Source organism: Saccopteryx leptura, chromosome 3, assembly GCF_036850995.1.
Source record: "Saccopteryx leptura isolate mSacLep1 chromosome 3, mSacLep1_pri_phased_curated, whole genome shotgun sequence".
NCBI lineage: Eukaryota > Metazoa > Chordata > Mammalia > Chiroptera > Emballonuridae > Saccopteryx > Saccopteryx leptura.
The window spans coordinates 279720545-279738671 of NC_089505.1; the positions used below are offsets into that span (position 1 = coordinate 279720545).

An 18127-nucleotide genomic window follows, 5' to 3' on the forward strand; every position below is an offset into this window, starting at 1 on the left:
CTTCAGGGGAATGCGGGTAGGGACCTGTTCTGTCTTCTTCATGCCTGTATACTCAGTGTCACAATAGTGTTTGACATTTGATAAGCATTTGCTGAATGAATGAAAGATGCCAAAAAACAGCAGGTATAGAAAAGAGAGAAGATGAAGTTTAAAGTGGAGTATTTAATTTTAATGAATCATTATCTCATTCAACTGTACACCATCCAGGGGTTTAACATTTTGTACTTGCCACTGGGTATTGGTGATACAAAAATGAGTAAGACTTAGAACCTGCTCCCTAATCAGAGAGCTCACTGATTAGTTTTAAAACATTTAGGAGCCCTGGTCAGTTGGCTCAGTGGTAGAGCATTGGCCTGGTGTATAGATGTCCGGGTTTGATTCCTGGTGAGGGCACAGAGGAGGAGTATCCATCTGCTTCTCTGCCCCTCCCTCTCTTGCTTCTCTCTCTTTCCCTCTACCCCTCCTGCAGCCATGGTTCAATTGGAGTGAGTTGGCTCCAGGCACTGAGGATGGCTCCATGGCCTCCCCTTCAGGTGCTAAGAAGTGCTTGGTTGCTGAACAACGAAGCAAGGCCCCAGATGTACAGCTCTCCCTAGTGGGCTTGCCGGGTGGATTCAGGTTGGGGTGCAAGCGGGTTTGTCTCTTTGCCTCCCCTCTTCTAAATGAATAAAAAAACCAACAACCATTCAGGACTGTGAAAGAAGCTGGATAAGGTGGAGTAACAGGCCCTAGGAGGGGTACTACAATAGTTACCCCTCCATCATTAAAGGAGGTTGTGCTGATCTTCACACATGAGTGAGAATTGCCTGGTGGATAGAGTATGTAGATACGGCATTATGAGCAGAAATAAACATATACAGGTCATGGAGGTGAGGGTGATGTGGAGTTATTTTGGTATTCTTCATTCATTTTGAGCCCCTCTTGTAAGCCTGGATTCTTCCTTGTTGTAGCTCCTGATCTCATTTGGAAGAACCAGTTAAATAAGCAATTATAATAATAGGGACGGGGCTGTGATAGTGTCAAATCAGGACCTCTTCTAGGCTGTCTGAAATGACATTTGAGCTGAGATCTATAGGAAGTAATAGTTCAACAAGCAAAGGCAGCAGAAGGGGAAGAGTCAAGAGCATTTTAGAAAGAAGCATGTTGCACAAAAGCAGTTGGAACTCAGGAAACAGCCAGTGCTAGAGGCACACTTTTAAGCATCATTTTTTTTTTTTAAAGCTGAATTTTTTTTAAAAATTTATTTATTTTTTAGAGAGGAGAGGGAGAGACAGAGAGAGAGAGAGAGAGAGAGAGAGAGAGGAGAGACAGAGAGAGAGAAGAGGGGAGGAGCTGGAAGCATCAATTCCCATATGTGCCTTGACCAGGCAAGCCCAGGGTTTCAAACCGGCGACCTCAGCATTTCCAGGTCGCCGCTTTATCCACTGAGCTACCACAGGTCAGGCGCATGATTTTTTTTTTAGGTGGAATTTAAAGCCACAAGCCTAGACTCGAAGACCAAGGTAGTGAGTGTAAATAGAGAAGAGAGGAGTTTTGAGGACTGGGCCCTAGGACACAACAATATTTAGAAGAGCCTGACCAAGCAGTGGCACAGTGGATAAAGCATCAGCCTGGGATGCTGAGGACCCAGGGTTTGAAACCCCAATGTCACTGGTTTGAGCGCAAGCTCATCTGGCTTGAATACAGGCTCACCAACTTGAGCTTGGGATCATAGACATAACCCCATGGTTGCTGGTTTGAGTCCAAGGGTTGCTGGATTGAAGCACAAGGTCTCTGGCTTGAGTCCAAGGTCGCTGGCTTGATCAAGGTGTCACTGGCTCTCCCCCCCCCCCCCCCCCGGTCCAGGCACCTATGAGAAAGCAATCAATGAACAAATAAGGTGTCACAATGAAGAATTGATACTTCGAATCTCTCTCTCTTCTGTCTTCCCCTCTCTCCTTCTCTGTTTCTCTCTCTTGCTTGCATATATATTTAGAAAAAAGGAGGAACCAGGAGGCAAGGAGACAGAGAAGGCAGAAGGAATGAGCAACCATGTCAAATGCTCTTTTATGGTCAAGAAGACAAAGATTCAGAAGCAACTACTAGTTTTAGAGATGGGGAGGAAAGCATTGATGAACTTGAAAGAATAGTTTTGGTGGCTTGTGAGGACTCCATGATTGGCTTGATATTTTAAAAGATCATGATGTGGTTACTGTTAAAAAAAAAACAACGGAAAATGGCAAGTGTCAGTGAAGATGTGGAGAAATTGGAACACTAGTGCCTTGCTGGTGGAAATATAATATGGTATAACCACCACGGAAAAGAACATAATGATTCCTCAAAATGTTAAACATAGAATTACCATATGACTTAGCAATTCCACTAATATGTATACATATATCCAAACTATATGAAAGTAGGGATGTGGACAGATATTTGTATACCAATGTTCATAGCAGTATTACTCACACTAAGCCAAAAAGTTGGAACAATACAAGTGACCATCAACAGATGAATGGATCAACAAACTGTGGTATAGAATATACCAGGGGTCCCCAAACTACAGCCCGCGGGCCGCATGCAGCCCCCTGAGGCCATTTATCCGGCCCCCCCGCCACACTTCCGGAAGGGGCACCTCTTTCATTGGTGGTCAGTGAGAGGAGCATCTCTTGGAGTACTGTATGTGGCAGCGCCGCAAAGTGCGGCATCACTCACAGTACTACTTCTGGTGACGCGGGACGCACGCATCAGGGCTCCGGAAGCACATCATATCACTTGTTACGGCTAGCAGTGACAAATATGGAACCAGACATTGACCATCTCATTAGCCAAAAGTAGGCCCATAGTTCCCATTGAAATACTGGTCAGTTTGTTGATTTAAATTTACTTGTTCTTTATTTTAAATATTGTATTTGTTCCCGTTTTGTTTTTTTACTTTAAAATAAGATATGTGCAGTGTGCATAGGGATTTGTTCATAGTTTTTTTTATAGTCCAGCGCTCCCAACGGTCTGAGGGACAGTGAACTGGCCCCCTGTGTAAAAAGTTTGAGGACCCCTGGTGTATACACATGATGGATTATTTATTCAGCCTTAGAAAGGAAGGAAATTCTCATACGTGCTACAACATGGGTGAACCTTGAAGACATTATGGTAAATAAAATAACTACACACAAAAAGACAAAAGTTGTATGATTCCACTTCTTTGAGGTTCCAACTCCATAGAGATGGAAAGTATTGTTGGTTACCAGGAGATGAGAGGATGGTGAGTGGGAAGGTATTGTTTAATGTGTATAGACTTTCTGTTTGGGAAGATGAGTTCTGATGGTAAAGACAATGATGTCTGCTGTAAGGCCAGTGGCCATGGCCATGAAGGTTCTCAATGGATTCGGGCAGACGGTACAGGAACAGTGCAGCCACAAAATGATGGGCTATTCCATTTATTCAAGCCTCTTAACAGCAGATAAACAAACAGGGAAAACCACTTCCCTTTCTTTCTCCGGACTCTCCCGTACTCACAGGCCCCAACCAGCCTCAGCAGGGCTTCCAAGCCCCTCAACACTCCCCCTCTCTCTCTGGACTCACCAGCAAAACAGGCTGAGGGGAAAAACTCCTCCAGCAAACAACTGCCCCTCGCCATGGAGGCAGGCAGTCTGCAATTTGCAATCTGCTGCCCTGAGGGCAAGCATCGCAGGCTTCCATAGACTATACACACATGGCGCTGCTCCAATACAAGCAAGCAAACCTAAAAAACACTTGTTTGCCCAACACCGCACAACATTGTGCTTGTTGCTTAAATCCCATGTATTGTACACTTAAAAATGGTTAAAAGGGTACATTTTATGTTATGTATATTTTACCACAAAAGAAAATCACAGTGGCTGCAGGGTAGAGGAGGAGTGTCAGTGGCTGTGAGGAACTGGTTCTGAGGTTCTGGCAGCAGTCCTGGAGTGAGATGGTGGCTTGAAGCAGGACAGTGGCCGTGATGTGGTGGAGAAGTAGAAGGATTTGTGGATCAGGACTTTGTTATAGATAAGAAAGTGGGGAAGGAGATGTCAAGGATGCCTCGCAGATTCATGGCTTTCAGACGTGGATGTATAGTGGAGTGATATTCTGAGACAGGAATCTCCAAACCAGCTGAAGGGAAGATCATAAATTCCATTTTGGATCTTTTGCGTTTACCATAAATTTCTTTCAAGATGTCTAGGTGGAGATGTTGGATAGAGAGATCTGAAATTCAGAGAGAGGTTCATAAGTGGTATGTAAATATTAGAGTTAATGACAGATAGCTGATCATTGAAATCATGGACATGAAAGATACAACCTTGGGGAAAAAGTATGAAGTAATGACTATAGAGTATTTGGATGAAACCTCGGGGAACTCTAGCATTAAGAACCTATGAAGAATCTGACCAGGCAGTGGCGCAGTGGATAGAGCGTTGGACTGGGATGCAGAGGACCCAGGTTCGAGACCCTGAGGTCGCCAGCTTGAGTGCGGGCTCATCTGGTTTCAGCAAAAGCTCACCAGCTTGGACCCAAGGTCGCTGGCTCCAGCAAGGGGTTACTCAGTCTGCTGAAGGCCCACGGTCAAGGCACATATGAGAAAGCAATCAATGAACAACTAAGGTGTCGCAACAAAAAAACCCTGATGATTGATGCTTCTCATCTCTCTTCATTCTTGTCTGTCTGCCCCTGTCTATCCCTCTCTCTGACTCTCTCTCTGTCCCTGTAAAAAAAAAAAAAGAGAAAAGAAAAGAACCTATGAAGATAAGTGTTAGAAAACCTGACTGGGCCCTGGCCGGTTGGCTCAGCGGTAGAGCATCGGCCTAGCGTGCGGAGGACCCGGGTTCGATTCCCGGCCAGGGCACACAGGAGAAGCGCCCATTTGCTTCTCCACCCCTCCGCCACGCCTTCCTCTCTGTCTCTCTCTTCCCCTCCCGCAGCCAAGGCTCCATTGGAGCAAAGATGGCCCGGGCGCTGGGGATGGCTCTGTGGCCTCTGCCTCAGGCGCTAGAGTGGCTCTGGTCGCAACATGGCGACGCCCCAGAGGGGCAGAGCATCGCCCCCTGGTGGGCAGAGCGTCGCCCCTGGTGGGCGTGCCGGGTGGATCCCGGTCGGGCGCATGCGGGAGTCTGTCTGACTGTCTCTCCCTGTTTCCAGCTTCAGAAAAATGAAAAAAAAAAAAAAAAAAAAAAAAAAAAAAGAAAACCTGACTGGTGGTGGTGCAGTGGGTAGAGCACTGACCTGGGACATTGAGGTCCCAGGTTCAAAACCCAGAGGTCACCAGCTTGAGTGGGGGCTCATCCAGCTTGAGTATGGGGTTGCTAGCTTGAGCATGGGATCACCGATATGATGGTTGCTGGCTTAAGCAAGGGGTTGCTGGAGCTCCCTGGTCAAGGTACATATGAGAAAGCAATCAGTGAACAACAGTGGTTCTCAAAGTGTGCGCCAGGGTGCACTGGTGCGCCCTAGATTTCCAGGTGCACCCTATGGTATTCCAGAGAAATATGTGCCTGTTGGGGACCAAAAACCAAAAGGGTTTTTGGAGTTTAGATTTTTGGGGGACAGAGGTGTGGGGAATTGGCTGTAAGCTGACAGTCTGCCCAACCCCCCACCTCACTTGCCTGATTAGGTTGCAAAAGGCTGTTAAGCTCTGATGCTGGATTGTTTACACTACCCCCATGTTCCCCGCAAAGACTGGAGGCAAGTTTCTTCTATCCTTCGTTTGGTGTAAAGTTAAAATGATATGTATGGTGTTGGTTTTCTGCATTCAACACAATTAAGAGTAAAAAGAGAGGAATTCTTCAATGTATTGACGAGGAAATGAGAGTTTGCCTTTCAAATATATGCCCAAATATTGAAGAAATCACTAGGACACATCAGGCTCATGTTTCTCATAAACACAAGAATGAAAAAACTTAACACATTGGCAAGGGGACCTGCCGAATTTACATAAGATAATTTACAAAGATACATAAGAATGTATCTATATATGTAAAAAGATAACCTTTTTGTCGTTTTTTTTATTTTTTAACCCCTCTTTTTTACAAATTTTAAAAAGCCTAACTCAAAAAATATAACATAGAAATGTTTTTTAATGTCAGAATAAATTTAATTTTGTCATTTATTTCATTTAATTACCATAAAAGCACGCTTGGACTTTATATTTTTTCTTTAATATTTGACTTAATTATTATAACATATTTCTCAGAAATTTGTATATAGTGCGCTTACAATTATTTGTAGATTTTTAAATGCGCCCCGACTTCAAAAAGTTTGAGAACCACTGAACTAGGTGTCGCAAGGAAGAATTGATGCTTCCCATCACTCCCTTCCTCAGTTTGTCTGTTTCTCTCTCTTTCTCAAAAAAAAAAAAGTGTTAGGAAGGAAGGTTGGCTTTGGAAGAAAAAAATTAAAAGAACTTTCCAACAAGAAATGAGAGTTCTGCAAGGTCTGCTTTCTGTCTCTATTCTACATTTTTCATATAAATGGAATCATATAATATGTGACCTTTTGTGTTTAGCTTCTTTCATTTATCATGTTTTTGAGGTTTACCTATGTTTTAGAATATTTCTACACTTCATTCTTTTTATGACTGAATAGGATTCCCAGAATACATATACCACATTTTGTTAACAATTTATCAGCTGATGGACATTTGGATTGTTTTTACTTTTTGTCTCTTGGGAGTATTGATGATACGAACATCTTTGTATAAGTATTTGTTTGAAAAACTGTTTTTCAATTCTTTAGGTATAGACCTATGAGTGGAATTGCTGTGTTGTATGGTAAATCTAAGCTTAACTTTTTGAGGAAATAAATTGTTTTCCATAGAGGCTACACAGTTTTGCATATTCATCAGCAGTGGTGGGAAAATTTCAATTTCTTTATATCAATACTTATTCTGTGTTAATTGTGCTAATACTATTATTGCCATTTTAGTGGTGTGAAGTGGTAAATTCCGGTAGTTGTGGTTTTGATTTGTGTTTCTCTAATGACTAATAATGTTAAGCATCTTTTTATGTGCTCGGCCACTTATATATCTTCTTTTGAGAAATATCTATTCCCATATATTTTTTTAGCGAGAGATTGAGGAACACACAGAGACAGACAGGAAGGGAAAGAGATGAGAAGCATCAAATCATAGTTGCAGCTTCTTAGTTGTTCATTGATTGCTTTGTCATATGTTCCTTGACTGGAGGACTCCAGCCAAGCTAGTGACCCCTTGCTCAAGCCAGCGACCTTGTACTTTAAACCAGCAACTTTTGAGTGTGACTATGGCGTCATGTCTATGATCCTACACTCAAGCTGGTGAGCCTGCGCTCAAGCCTGTTACCTCAGGCTTTTGTACCTGGGTCCTCAGCGTCCCAGGCCAGTGCTCTATCCATTGCACCACCGCCTGGTCAGGCATATCTGTTCCCATCCTTTACCTGCTTTTTAACTGGGTTGTCATTTTGTCGAGTTATGAGTTCTTCATATATTCTGGATACTAGACCTGTTTCACATGGTCAAAATGATTTATAAATACCTCATTCTGGAGATTGTCTTTTATTTTTGCCATAGTGTCCTTTGGTACACAAATGTTTTTAACTTTGGGAAAGCCTAATTTATCTATTTTCTTTTGTTACTTGTGCTTTTGTTATCATGGCAAAGATTTCATTGCAAATCCATGGTTAGGAATATTTACCCTTATGTTTTCTTCTAAGTGTTTTATAGTTTAGGTTTGTATATAGAAATTTTACATTCTTTAGATTTTGTTTATTATTTAAATCATTGCTATGAGTTAGTCCACTGCAACCCATAAACTGGGATCCAGATATACCTAGGTCAGTTGTCCTAACATTGACTTCTTCAAATTTCAAAGAGAGGATATTTTGGATTTCCTAGGAGAATGTATTTCCATAGAGCTAAATGCTTCATGATTTAATAAGCTTCACTTTATGTATATAACCTCAGTCTTTTCCTTCTCAACATAAAGAATCCTAATTCTATTTCTGCAGCCCTTGCAAGCAGGTGGACAGACTTGCTTTCTGGTACTCAGTGAAAGCAAAGAAAAATGACAGGCCCCTTCCTTGTTGGCCAGTTGAGTTTTGAAGTTAGAAAATTTTGGAGAAATTAGCTTGATTGTACAGTCCATGAGAGAAAGAAAATTTTAAAAGAAAGCTTTCTCTGGATTTGTGTATGGCTAAGATGAGTCATATAAAAGAAGTTCTTATACCATTTTGTCTCCTAAGCTGGAGTGGGAAAACTCGATTAAATATGTTCTGTGAGTGTCACTTCTTTTAAACATCACTTGCATTGTAGGTTACCGGAGGAAGAAATGGCCAGTGATCTTTCATCAGGTTTCTACATAGATGCAATTAATAAATACCGTCAGAAGAACAACGTAAAAGTTGACTATCGTGAGCTATGTAAGACAGGACCTCCACATGACTTAAGGTAAGATGCCTTTTAAAATTTTTGTTTTGTATTTTTCTGAAGTGAGAAGTGGGGAGGCAGACAGACTCCTACATGTGCCTGATGGGATCCACCCGGCATGCCCACCAGGGGGTGATGCTCTGCCCCTCTGGGGCTTTGCTTTGTTGTGACCAGAGCCATTCTGGTGCCCGAGGCAGAGGCCATGGAGCCATCCTCAGCACCCGGGCCAACTTTGCTCAAATGGAGCCTTGGCTGTGGGAGGGGAAGAGAAAGATAGAAAGGAGAGGGGGAAGGGTAGAGAAGCAGATGAGCGCTTCTCCTGTGTGCCCTGACCGGGAATCGAACCTGGGACTTCCACATGCCTGGCCAATGCTGTACCGCTGAGCCAACTGGCCAGGGTTGGTAAGATACTTTTTTTAATTTTTATTTTTTCAGTGAGAGGAGGGAAGGCAGAGATAGACTCTCACAGGCACCCAGACTGGGATCCACCGGCAAGCCCACTAGGGGGCAGTGCTCTGCTCAACTGGGGCATTGCTTTGTTGTTCAGCAACCAAGCTCTTCTTAGTGCCTGAGACAGAGGCTATGGAACCATCCTCAGTGCCTGGGGACAACTCGCTCCAATTGAGCCATGGCTGCAGGAGTAGAGGGGAAGAGAGAGAGAAAGAGAGAGAGAGAGGGAGAAGTGAGAGGGGGAGGGGTGGAGAAGCAGATGGGTGCTTCTCCTGTGTGCCCTGACCAGGAATTGAACCTGGAACATCCACATGCTGGGCTAATGCTCTACCACTGAGCCAACTAGCCAGGGCCGATAAGATGCTATTTTTTTTTTTCGATAAAATGCTATTTTAAAAAAGGATATAAACCTATGAAATATAAACTAGGGGAATGACAACTCGGGCACAATTTTGAAGTTAATACTTTAGAGCCAGAGTTTCTACAGAGTTCTTTGAGAGAGTCTTCTTGGTGTAAAATTGCAATTTCAGAGGACTGCAGAAAAAAGAGTATATAAGCTTTCCCATGTTTCAAGATGATGTGCTGTTAGGCAGTTTGGAGGTGACTGCTCAAATTCTATAATGAACATAGATCAAAACCTTCAAAGGTAGCCATAAGAGACAGTGGTGATTAGAATACTTATCTCTAGATAATGCATGAGTTTAATAAATTTTCTGAATATTTTCTTTGTAAACAGGTTTACATTTCAAGTTATAATAGATGGGAGAGAATATCCTAAAGCTGAAGGTAAATCAAAGAGGGATGCAAGAAATGCTGCAGCCAAAATAGCTATTGACATACTTAATAAAGAAAAACAGGTGAGTAATTGCTTTTTTCCCCTAGTGAAAAGGTACTCACAATGTGACTATATTTTCCTTGGTGAGACAATACTGACATACAGAATAAAGGCTCAGCAGGTTCCTTTACATTTACAAGTTCAGTTCCGTCTTTTTCCCATCCTCATTTCTGTAGAACCCTGAATGAGAAGTATGCCCAGGAAATAGTGGGTAAAGCTGGATAACACCTGTTTAGGGTGCCCGTAGTGGTGACATACTCTAAAGTTGAACAGACATGGAAGGGAAACAGAAATGTGCTGGCTGGAGTCCCTCCTCCTAATTGAGGGAATCAGTGGAAGGGGACAAAGAGGTGGAAAGGATTACAAAAAGAAGGATGTATAGGGAGGGCAGCGACAGAGAGCCAACATATGTATAATTGGTATCCCCGAAGATCAGAATAGAGTAACCAGTACAGAAAAAGCCATCCAAAGAGATTGCAGTAGAAAATGTTTCTGAACTAAAGAAAGACCTGGGTGAAGATGAAAACAACTCAGCCGTGGCCTGACCTGTGGTGGCGCAGTGGATAAAGCGTCGACCTGGAACGCTGAGGTCACTGGTTTGAAACCCTGGGCTTGCCTGATTAAGGCACATATGGGAGTTGATGCTTCCCGCTCCTCCCCCCTGTCTCTCTCTCTCTCCTCTAAAATTAATAAATAAAATCTTTTAAAAAAAACCTTCCAGTAGAGCGTCGGCCTAGCGTGCGGAGGACCCGGGTTCGATTCCCGGCCAGGGCACACAGGAGAAGCGCCCATTTGCTTCTCCACCCCTCCGCCGCGCTTTCCTCTCTGTCTCTCTCTTCCCCTCCCGCAGCCAAAGCTCCATTGGAGCAAAGATGGCCCGGGCGCTGGGGATGGCTCTGTGGCCTCTGCCCCAGGCGCTAGAGTGGCTCTGGTCGCAACATGGCGATGCCCAGGATGGGCAGAGCATCGCCCCCTGGTGGGCAGAGCGTCGCCCCTGGTGGGCGTGCCGGGTGGATCCCGGTCGGGCTCATGCGGGAGTCTGTCTGACTGTCTCTCCCTGTTTCCAGCTTCAGAAAAATGAAAAAAAAAAAAAAAAAAAAAACCTTCCATAGATACAGATAATAGGTCAGCAAATCCCAGAGGGAAGTGGGGGAGGGAGTCAGGAGGAAGGGTGCAAAGCAGAAGAAAGAAAATCACAAAAATAAGGGCAGAAATTAATATAAACAAACCCCCAAAGGTAGTTGTTCAAACATAATTTATAAAGTAGCAAAACTTTATAGACAAGATTTTTTCTTTTTTTTTTTATTATTTTTAGCAAGAGAGAGAGAGAGTGAGAGACAGGAAGGGAGGGATTTGAGAAGCATCAACTCATAGTGTGTCAATTTAATTGTTCATTGATTGCTTCTCATACATGCCTTGATTGGGTGGCCCCAGCTGAGCCAGTGTCCCCTTGCTCAAGCCAGTGACCTTTGGGCCCAAGCTAGTGATCATGGGATCATTTTAATTATCCCACGTTCAAGCCGATGACCCCACGCTCAAGCTGGTGAGCCTACACTCAAAGCAGATGAGCCCATGATCCCGCGCTCAAGCTGGAAACCTCAGGGTTTGGAACCTGGGACCTCAGTGTCCCAAGTCAGTGCTCTCTCCACTGCACCACCACTGGTCAGGCTAGACAAGATTTTGTCAAATTAAGAATAAAAGAATAAAAAAAGAATAAAATAATATTCAGAATCCAATGAAAGGATTGATGCTATTATAGTCATCTTTCCCATTAAATTGTCATTAAGGATATAGCTTTATTCAATATTTGTTATCTTGGTTTTTGAGATTTACAAAGGGTATAGCAAGCTAGAAAGTGTTATAGCATTTTGCATGGAAAAACAGAAAATTGACACTCTTACTTTTTTTTAATGAAAATATAAAAGGAAAATGGGTGATTTCTTTCCTATTGTTAAAATTTGTTCTTGTGGGATTTTCTGGTAGAGGAAAGTATATACTTAAACTTTGACTCAAAGTAATGTAGTAGGAAAATACATAAAATCTAAGTTGTCTTTCATATGGCTCATTTAGTGATTTTATTAGAAAAATAAAATACAGATTTACATCCTTTATGTCATTCATATTAAACAAGAGTTTTTTTCTTTGTAGGAAGTTAGTGATTTATCACTGTTGACAACAGATACTGCAGATGATTTATCCAGTGGGAATTATGTAGGCCTTGTTAATAGCTATACCCAAAAGGCGAAACTACCTGTAAATTACCAAGAATGTGAATTGGACACAAATGGGTTCAGAAGGTGAGATGCAGTTGGGTTTTTTCTTCTGCTTCATTGTATCTAAGCAATAGAGTGGGCTTATTTCTATGTCTACTTTCCCAGAAATATTTGTCCTTTTTTTATACGTTCTGTGTGGAAGGTTTTATATAACTTTTAAGCAATTGGACATCTTTGTAATTAATGTATTAAAATGTTTTTTTGTTGAAGGTGTGGAACCCATTTATTATAATTGATCAAGTCTGGGCATTCCTTTATTTCTGGGGTATAGCTGGGTGGTTTAGTTTGCTGTACACCTAAGATGGTAGGAGGTAGCATGCTTGAAGTTATGTGGTGAGCTTTCCAGCCCTGAGGTCACAGTGGGAGTGGCGGTATGAAGACAGCTCTGCCACGCGTATAGAATGACTCTCTTTCCACCACCATCAGATTAGAGAGTTGTCTGTCTTGGTGTTCATCTTTCAGATTTGATTAAATAGCATCAATCTGCAGACAGATACCATGTATAAGAAAATATCTGCCTAGACCAGGGGTCTCAAACTCAACTCAGCATGTGGGCCGCAGAGCAAGATCACAGCCGTTAGGCGGGCCGCACTAGGTCTACAAAAGGCAACTGTTACGCAACACTATTCTCACTGCAGTTGAAAACAAAAAAAAATCAGTACAACAAGCACAATCATACATGCAGTTTACTCAGTGTCACAAAACGACCAGAAACTGTAGTTCGCATCACAACTGCTGTTAACTAAGCTAATATCTAGCTAGGATGCTAGAGAAATGAAAAATACAAGTAGGCCCCTAGGTTTACTTAATTTTATCCAAAATATTTTGAACTTCGTGGATTAGTCTGCGGGCCGCACAAAATTGTTCGGTGGGCCGCGAGTTTGAGACCCCTGGCCTAGACTGAGGGAACCAGGATTTGAGAATACCAGGAGGGGGACAGAGTTTCAGTTACTGAGAATGTCACCAGTGAGCTAAGACTTGGAAGTAAGGATCAAGAACAAGAATGGATTGGAACTGAGAAATATAAAACAGTGAGCCTGAGAGAGATTTGTTTCCCAGCTACAACCAACCAATTAAAGGAGGGGGAAGGAAAAAAAAGCTCTAAAAATGCAAATAGACTAAAATAGTCCAAAAATCACTTTAGGATTCTGTTCTCTGAATTGACGGAACTAATTTTGTGTGACTTTTTTGCTCTAATGGCTTTTAGGCCAGAACTAGGAAGAGAAAAATGTGATAGTATTCTTTGGAATGAAAATAGTCAAAATTAAGTTCTGTAGGTCAGTCTCAATCAATTAAGAGGCTATTTTATTTTTCTGTAGCTCACCCGTTTTTGTTCCTGTGAATTAGGTGCTCTAACATTTGATTTCTAAAAGAGAGAAAAGTCTTCTTAGGCGGTGCCTGGGAGAAACAGGAGCTATGGAAATGATCAGTCACAGCCCAGCTCCCTAATTCTCCCAATAGGGCCTAGAGAGGAAGACTTACCCTGGTTGGGTGTGTTTCCTTCTATAGCAGATAATACGGGAATGATTTCATGGTAACTCCACGCTACTTACCATATACATTAGTTCAATGATTTTCAACCTTTTTTGAGCCGCGGCACATTTTTTACATTTACAAAATCCTGGGGCATGCCACCTACCAAAATGACACAAAATGACACTCTAACACAGTACATATTATACATATAGTTAATAATATAGTTTCTAAATGTATTTATACTCACTTAGTGTGAAACCTGGGCCTGTTTCGATGAACACAAAAGGGATATCCTGGCAGAAATGGTAGAAAAACACACACGAAGCTCTTCCTCAACAGTTCTCAGTCTCTCTCTGTTTTTAGTTTTTATCGCAGTCAAGCTTGAGAAGCTCAGCTCACATAGATATGTGGTTGAAAACAGGAGCAATGTCAAAATAGCTTTGTTGGCCAGAATGGGGAACTCCTTGGCAACAGATAACCAAAAATTGTCCAAAGGAAGATCAGCAAACTTTAGCTTTAAAGTTAGATAACATTGTGATGCATTGTATATCACCCTCTGCAGGGGCCTCTTTTAAAAAGAAAAAGATCAAATATCTATATACACCATCAGGATAGACATAACCAGCTGAGGCTGAGGCTTCATCTAGTGGTGGCAACATTTACCTCCAGTCCTGACCAGGATTAGAAATTGGGACCATGGGGAGGAGTAGCAGCTTCAACTACTTGCCACGGCCACACAATGACAAGTGCGCAGCAGCCCGAGCGGGGACCTTCCTGGGTGTGGATGAGAGGCGGCCTACTATTAGTTCATCGCTAGTGGTCGGGATGAATCCTAGAAGGTGATTGGTCAGTGAGCGTTCCCTGTGCTTCCACTCTTCCTGTCGCTGATAGCTGGAGGGATTGTGAGGGGAATGTTTATGTTTGGATGGAGGCGGCTGGCGGCGGGCCGGATAAATAGCCTCCGTGAGCCATATCTGGCACGTGGGCCGTAGTTTGGGGACCCATGTTTAATTTCCTCAAAGCACACCTGACCATGTCTCACAGCACACTGGTTGAAAAACAGTGCATTAGTTTGCCACCTTAGAAATGGTTCTTAGGGCCCTGGCCAGTTGGCTCAGTGGTAGAGCATCGGCCTGGTGTGTGGAAGTCCCAGGTTCAATTCCCAGCCAGGGCACACAGGAAAAGCACCCATCTGCTTCTCCACCCTTCCCCATCTCCTTCCTCTCTTTCTCTTTCTTCCCCTCCTGCAGCCAAGGCTCCATTGGAGCAAAGTAGTCCTGAGGGCTGAGGTTGGCTCCATGTTCTCCACCTCAAATGCTAGAATGGCTCCAGCTGCAGTGGAGCAATGCCACAGATGGGCAGAGCATTGCCCCCTGGTGGGCATGCCAAGTGGGTCCCTGTTGGGTGCATGCAGGAGTCTGCCTGACTGTATCCCTGCTTCTAACTTTGGAAAAATACAAAAAAGAAAAGATTCTTAAATAATTGTCCAAATATCTTTGCCTAACCCCAAATGTCCTCACATTAATATGAAGAAGATGTGGAGTTCAGCATGAGGATTTTGCAGTATGGGAATTTTCGTAGGATTTTGTGTGCATAAGTAGAGGGCAGAACATGCTGAGGTTAGAGCAGCATCCGTGCCTCGCCCATTCCCTACAAAGCTCTGTAACCTCGTTTCCTCTGTAGAAGCCACATTTTCTCTACTGGCTTTTTCTTTTCATTTGAGCATCTCTGAAAACTTCACCAGATCATCTTTTCTCCATTTCTACCTTCGTAGCTTTTGACCTTTGGAGAATTTTGAAAAATCACTGCTTAGTGCCTTTATGCCAGATCTTCAAGTGAAACAGCAAAAAGTTAGAAGTTAGTTGGAAAATGCAAGCTGAGATTTCAGCCAATTCTGGTTACTTGGACACATTGGTCAGCCATCATATTGCATATTTACATTTTACAAAGACATGAAGTACAAATCTATTAAAAGTATAGTATTGATATTAAGGCCTGTGTTGATGTGTGTGTATGTGTTTTTTCCAGTCATAAATTAGATTTACTGTTTTTTGGTACTTAGATAAATCTTCTCTACCATTTTCCCTAGATTCCATTGTGTGTGCATAATTGGAAAGAAAGAATATGGTAATGCTGAAGGTTCTACTAAAAAGAATGCAAGACAGTCGGCTGCTAAAATTACATATGAGCAGTTACAATTAGAAAAAGAAGCAATGGTACGTACTGCTTTTAGATTTATTTTTTGTATTTTAAAATTTTCCCTGAAATTGCTTTGAGGTGTGACTGTGCTTACATGATGTCAAGACAGCCAATCACATAGCAAAAGAGTTCCTCAATTGTATGAACCACCAATGATCCATGTATTAATCTCATATTGTGTATGCCTGTGAGTTTGGTAAATGTGGGAAAATAAATGTGGTAGTTAGTACACAGAGACTGAGCCACTGTGGAGAAGTCAGTTAGTTGCACTTATACCCCTGAGGGGCACTTTTTCTTTCAGAAAGATGTCCCAGGACCCCTTGGCTCTTCCACGGCAGGGTCCAGTGATTACGGAAGCAACTCTTCGATGATAACATCGTAAGTGTGTTCAGACAACCGTGATATTTCAGAAATTTACATTTCAGCCCAAAAGAGCAAATGTTTATGAAAATGTTTAAGGAGAATTTAGAGAAATTACTTATCAACAAAAAATAGACAGAATTCACAAACTAATAGTTACTCACTTTTCTTCTAGTGATTCTGAATCACCATCTGAAAATGGATTATCAGCAAATGAATCAGAAAGAAAAAACAGTGACAGTTTTATCACTTTTTGTTCATCTGCTGCGGTATAGTATTTATCTCTACACCTTCCTAGTGAATCTTATTCCCCTTTGTGCAGTCCCTAATTTAAAAATGACCTTCAGCCTGACCAGGCAGTGGCGCAGTGGATGGAGCGTCGGACTGGGATGCGGAGGGCCCAAGTTCAAGACCCCGAGGTCGCCAGCTTGAGCGCGGGCTCATCTGGTTTGAGCAGAAGCTCACCAGCTTGGACCCAAGGTCGCTGGCTCGAGCAAGGGGTTACTCGGTCTGCTGTAGCCCCACAGTCAAGGCACATATGAGAAAGCAATCAATGAATAACTAAGGTGTCGCAACGAAAAACTGATGATTGATGCTTCTCATCTCTCTCCGTTTCTGTCTGTCTGTCCCTACCTATCCTTCTATGTCTCTGAAAAATAAAATAAAAAAAAATATATAAAAATGACCTTCAGCGTGACTAGGCGGCTGCACAGTGGATAGACTGTTGGACTGGTATGCAGAAAACCCAGGTTCAAAACCCCGAGGTCTCTGGCTTGAGCATAGGCTCACCAGCTTGAGAACAAGGTCGCTGGCTTAGCGTGGGATTATAGACATGGCCCCATGGTCAAGAGTTGATGTTTCTCATCTCTCTCCCTTCCTGTCTCTCTGTCCATATCTGTTCCTCTCTCTGTCTCTCTCACTGTCTCTGTCACAAAAAAGAAAAAATGACCTTCAGTACCTAAACATAATTTTTCTATTTTTCTCTCCTGCCCTCTCACTAAATAATAATATATATTTGGCAGCCTTTGACTGTCTCCTTTTGTTATTTTTTTTTTAATTTATTTATTAGTTTTTAGAGAGGAGAGGGAGAGACAGAGAGAGAGAGAGAGGAGAGACAGAGAGAGAGAAAGGGGGGGAGGAGCTGGAAGCATCAACTCCCATATGTGCCTTGACCAGGCAAGCCCAGGGTTTCGAACCGGCGACCTCAGCATTTCCAGGTCGACGCTTTATCCACTGTGCCACCACAGGTCAGGCCCTCCTTTTGTTATTAACCCCTGTTCTTCATATGTTGAATTTCCTTACTTTTCACTCCCATCTTTCTCTCCATACTAACCTTTATATTCTCATATATTTCTGTGATCTGGCTTCTCATTTTCTACTAACTAGACCAGGGGTCGGGAACTCATGGCTTGGGAGCCAGATGTGGCTCTTTTGATGGCTGCATCTGGCTTGCAGACAAATCTTTAATAAAAAAAATGATATTAAAAATATAAAACATTCTCATGTATTACAATCCATTTATTTCCTACTGCTCATGTTCATGGTTGTGGGTGGCTGGAGCCAATCACAGCTATCCTCTGGGACAACACCAAATTTTTATTGGATAATGCATAACTACATGGCTTGTTGTATGGCTCTCATGGAATTACATTTTAAAAGATGTGGTGTTCATGGCTCTCTCAGCCAAAAAGGTTCCTGACCCCTGAACTAGACAGTACTTCAAAAATTAATGTAGGCCTGACCTGTGGTGGCGCAGTGGATAAAGCGTCGACCTGGAAATGCTGAGGTCGCCGGTTCAAAACCCTGGGCTTGCCTGGTCAAGGCACATATGGGAGTTGATGCTTCCTGCTCCTCCCCCCTTCTCTCTCTCTTCTCTCTCTCTCTCCTTTCTAAAATGAATAAAAAAAAATTAATGTAGATCTGCTTCCATTTTTAAAAAAATCAGAACTAAACTTAAAAATCAGATAATTATTATGGTGATAATATATCCCATTTGCAAAGAACTACAAATCAATAAGAAAAAGACAAGCAACTCAGTAGAAAAGTGTACAAATGAACTGCACAGACTGTTCAGAGCAGAGATAACCCAAATAGGCAAGGAGCATATGAAAGATTCTTTACTTCATTGTAACGAGGAGAA

General features: G+C 42.5%; 1 protein-coding gene across 3 annotated transcripts in view; it reads left to right on the forward strand.

The window, feature by feature from the left end:
• EIF2AK2 (eukaryotic translation initiation factor 2 alpha kinase 2) overlaps positions 1-18127 on the forward strand; it is a 40944-nt gene that overhangs the window by 4308 nt on the left and 18509 nt on the right. For 2 of the 3 annotated variants that reach the window (XM_066378501.1, XM_066378502.1), the window contains exons 2-7: positions 8281-8415; positions 9581-9701; positions 11828-11976; positions 15518-15644; positions 15929-16005; positions 16163-16256. In XM_066378501.1, coding sequence (XP_066234598.1) covers positions 8297-8415; positions 9581-9701; positions 11828-11976; positions 15518-15644; positions 15929-16005; positions 16163-16256 — 687 coding nt within the window. In that variant the 5' untranslated portion in view covers positions 8281-8296. Of the gene's footprint in view, positions 1-22; positions 124-8280; positions 8416-9580; positions 9702-11827; positions 11977-15517; positions 15645-15928; positions 16006-16162; positions 16257-18127 lie in introns of those variants that run through there. The other variant, XM_066378500.1, reaches the window with a different exon arrangement.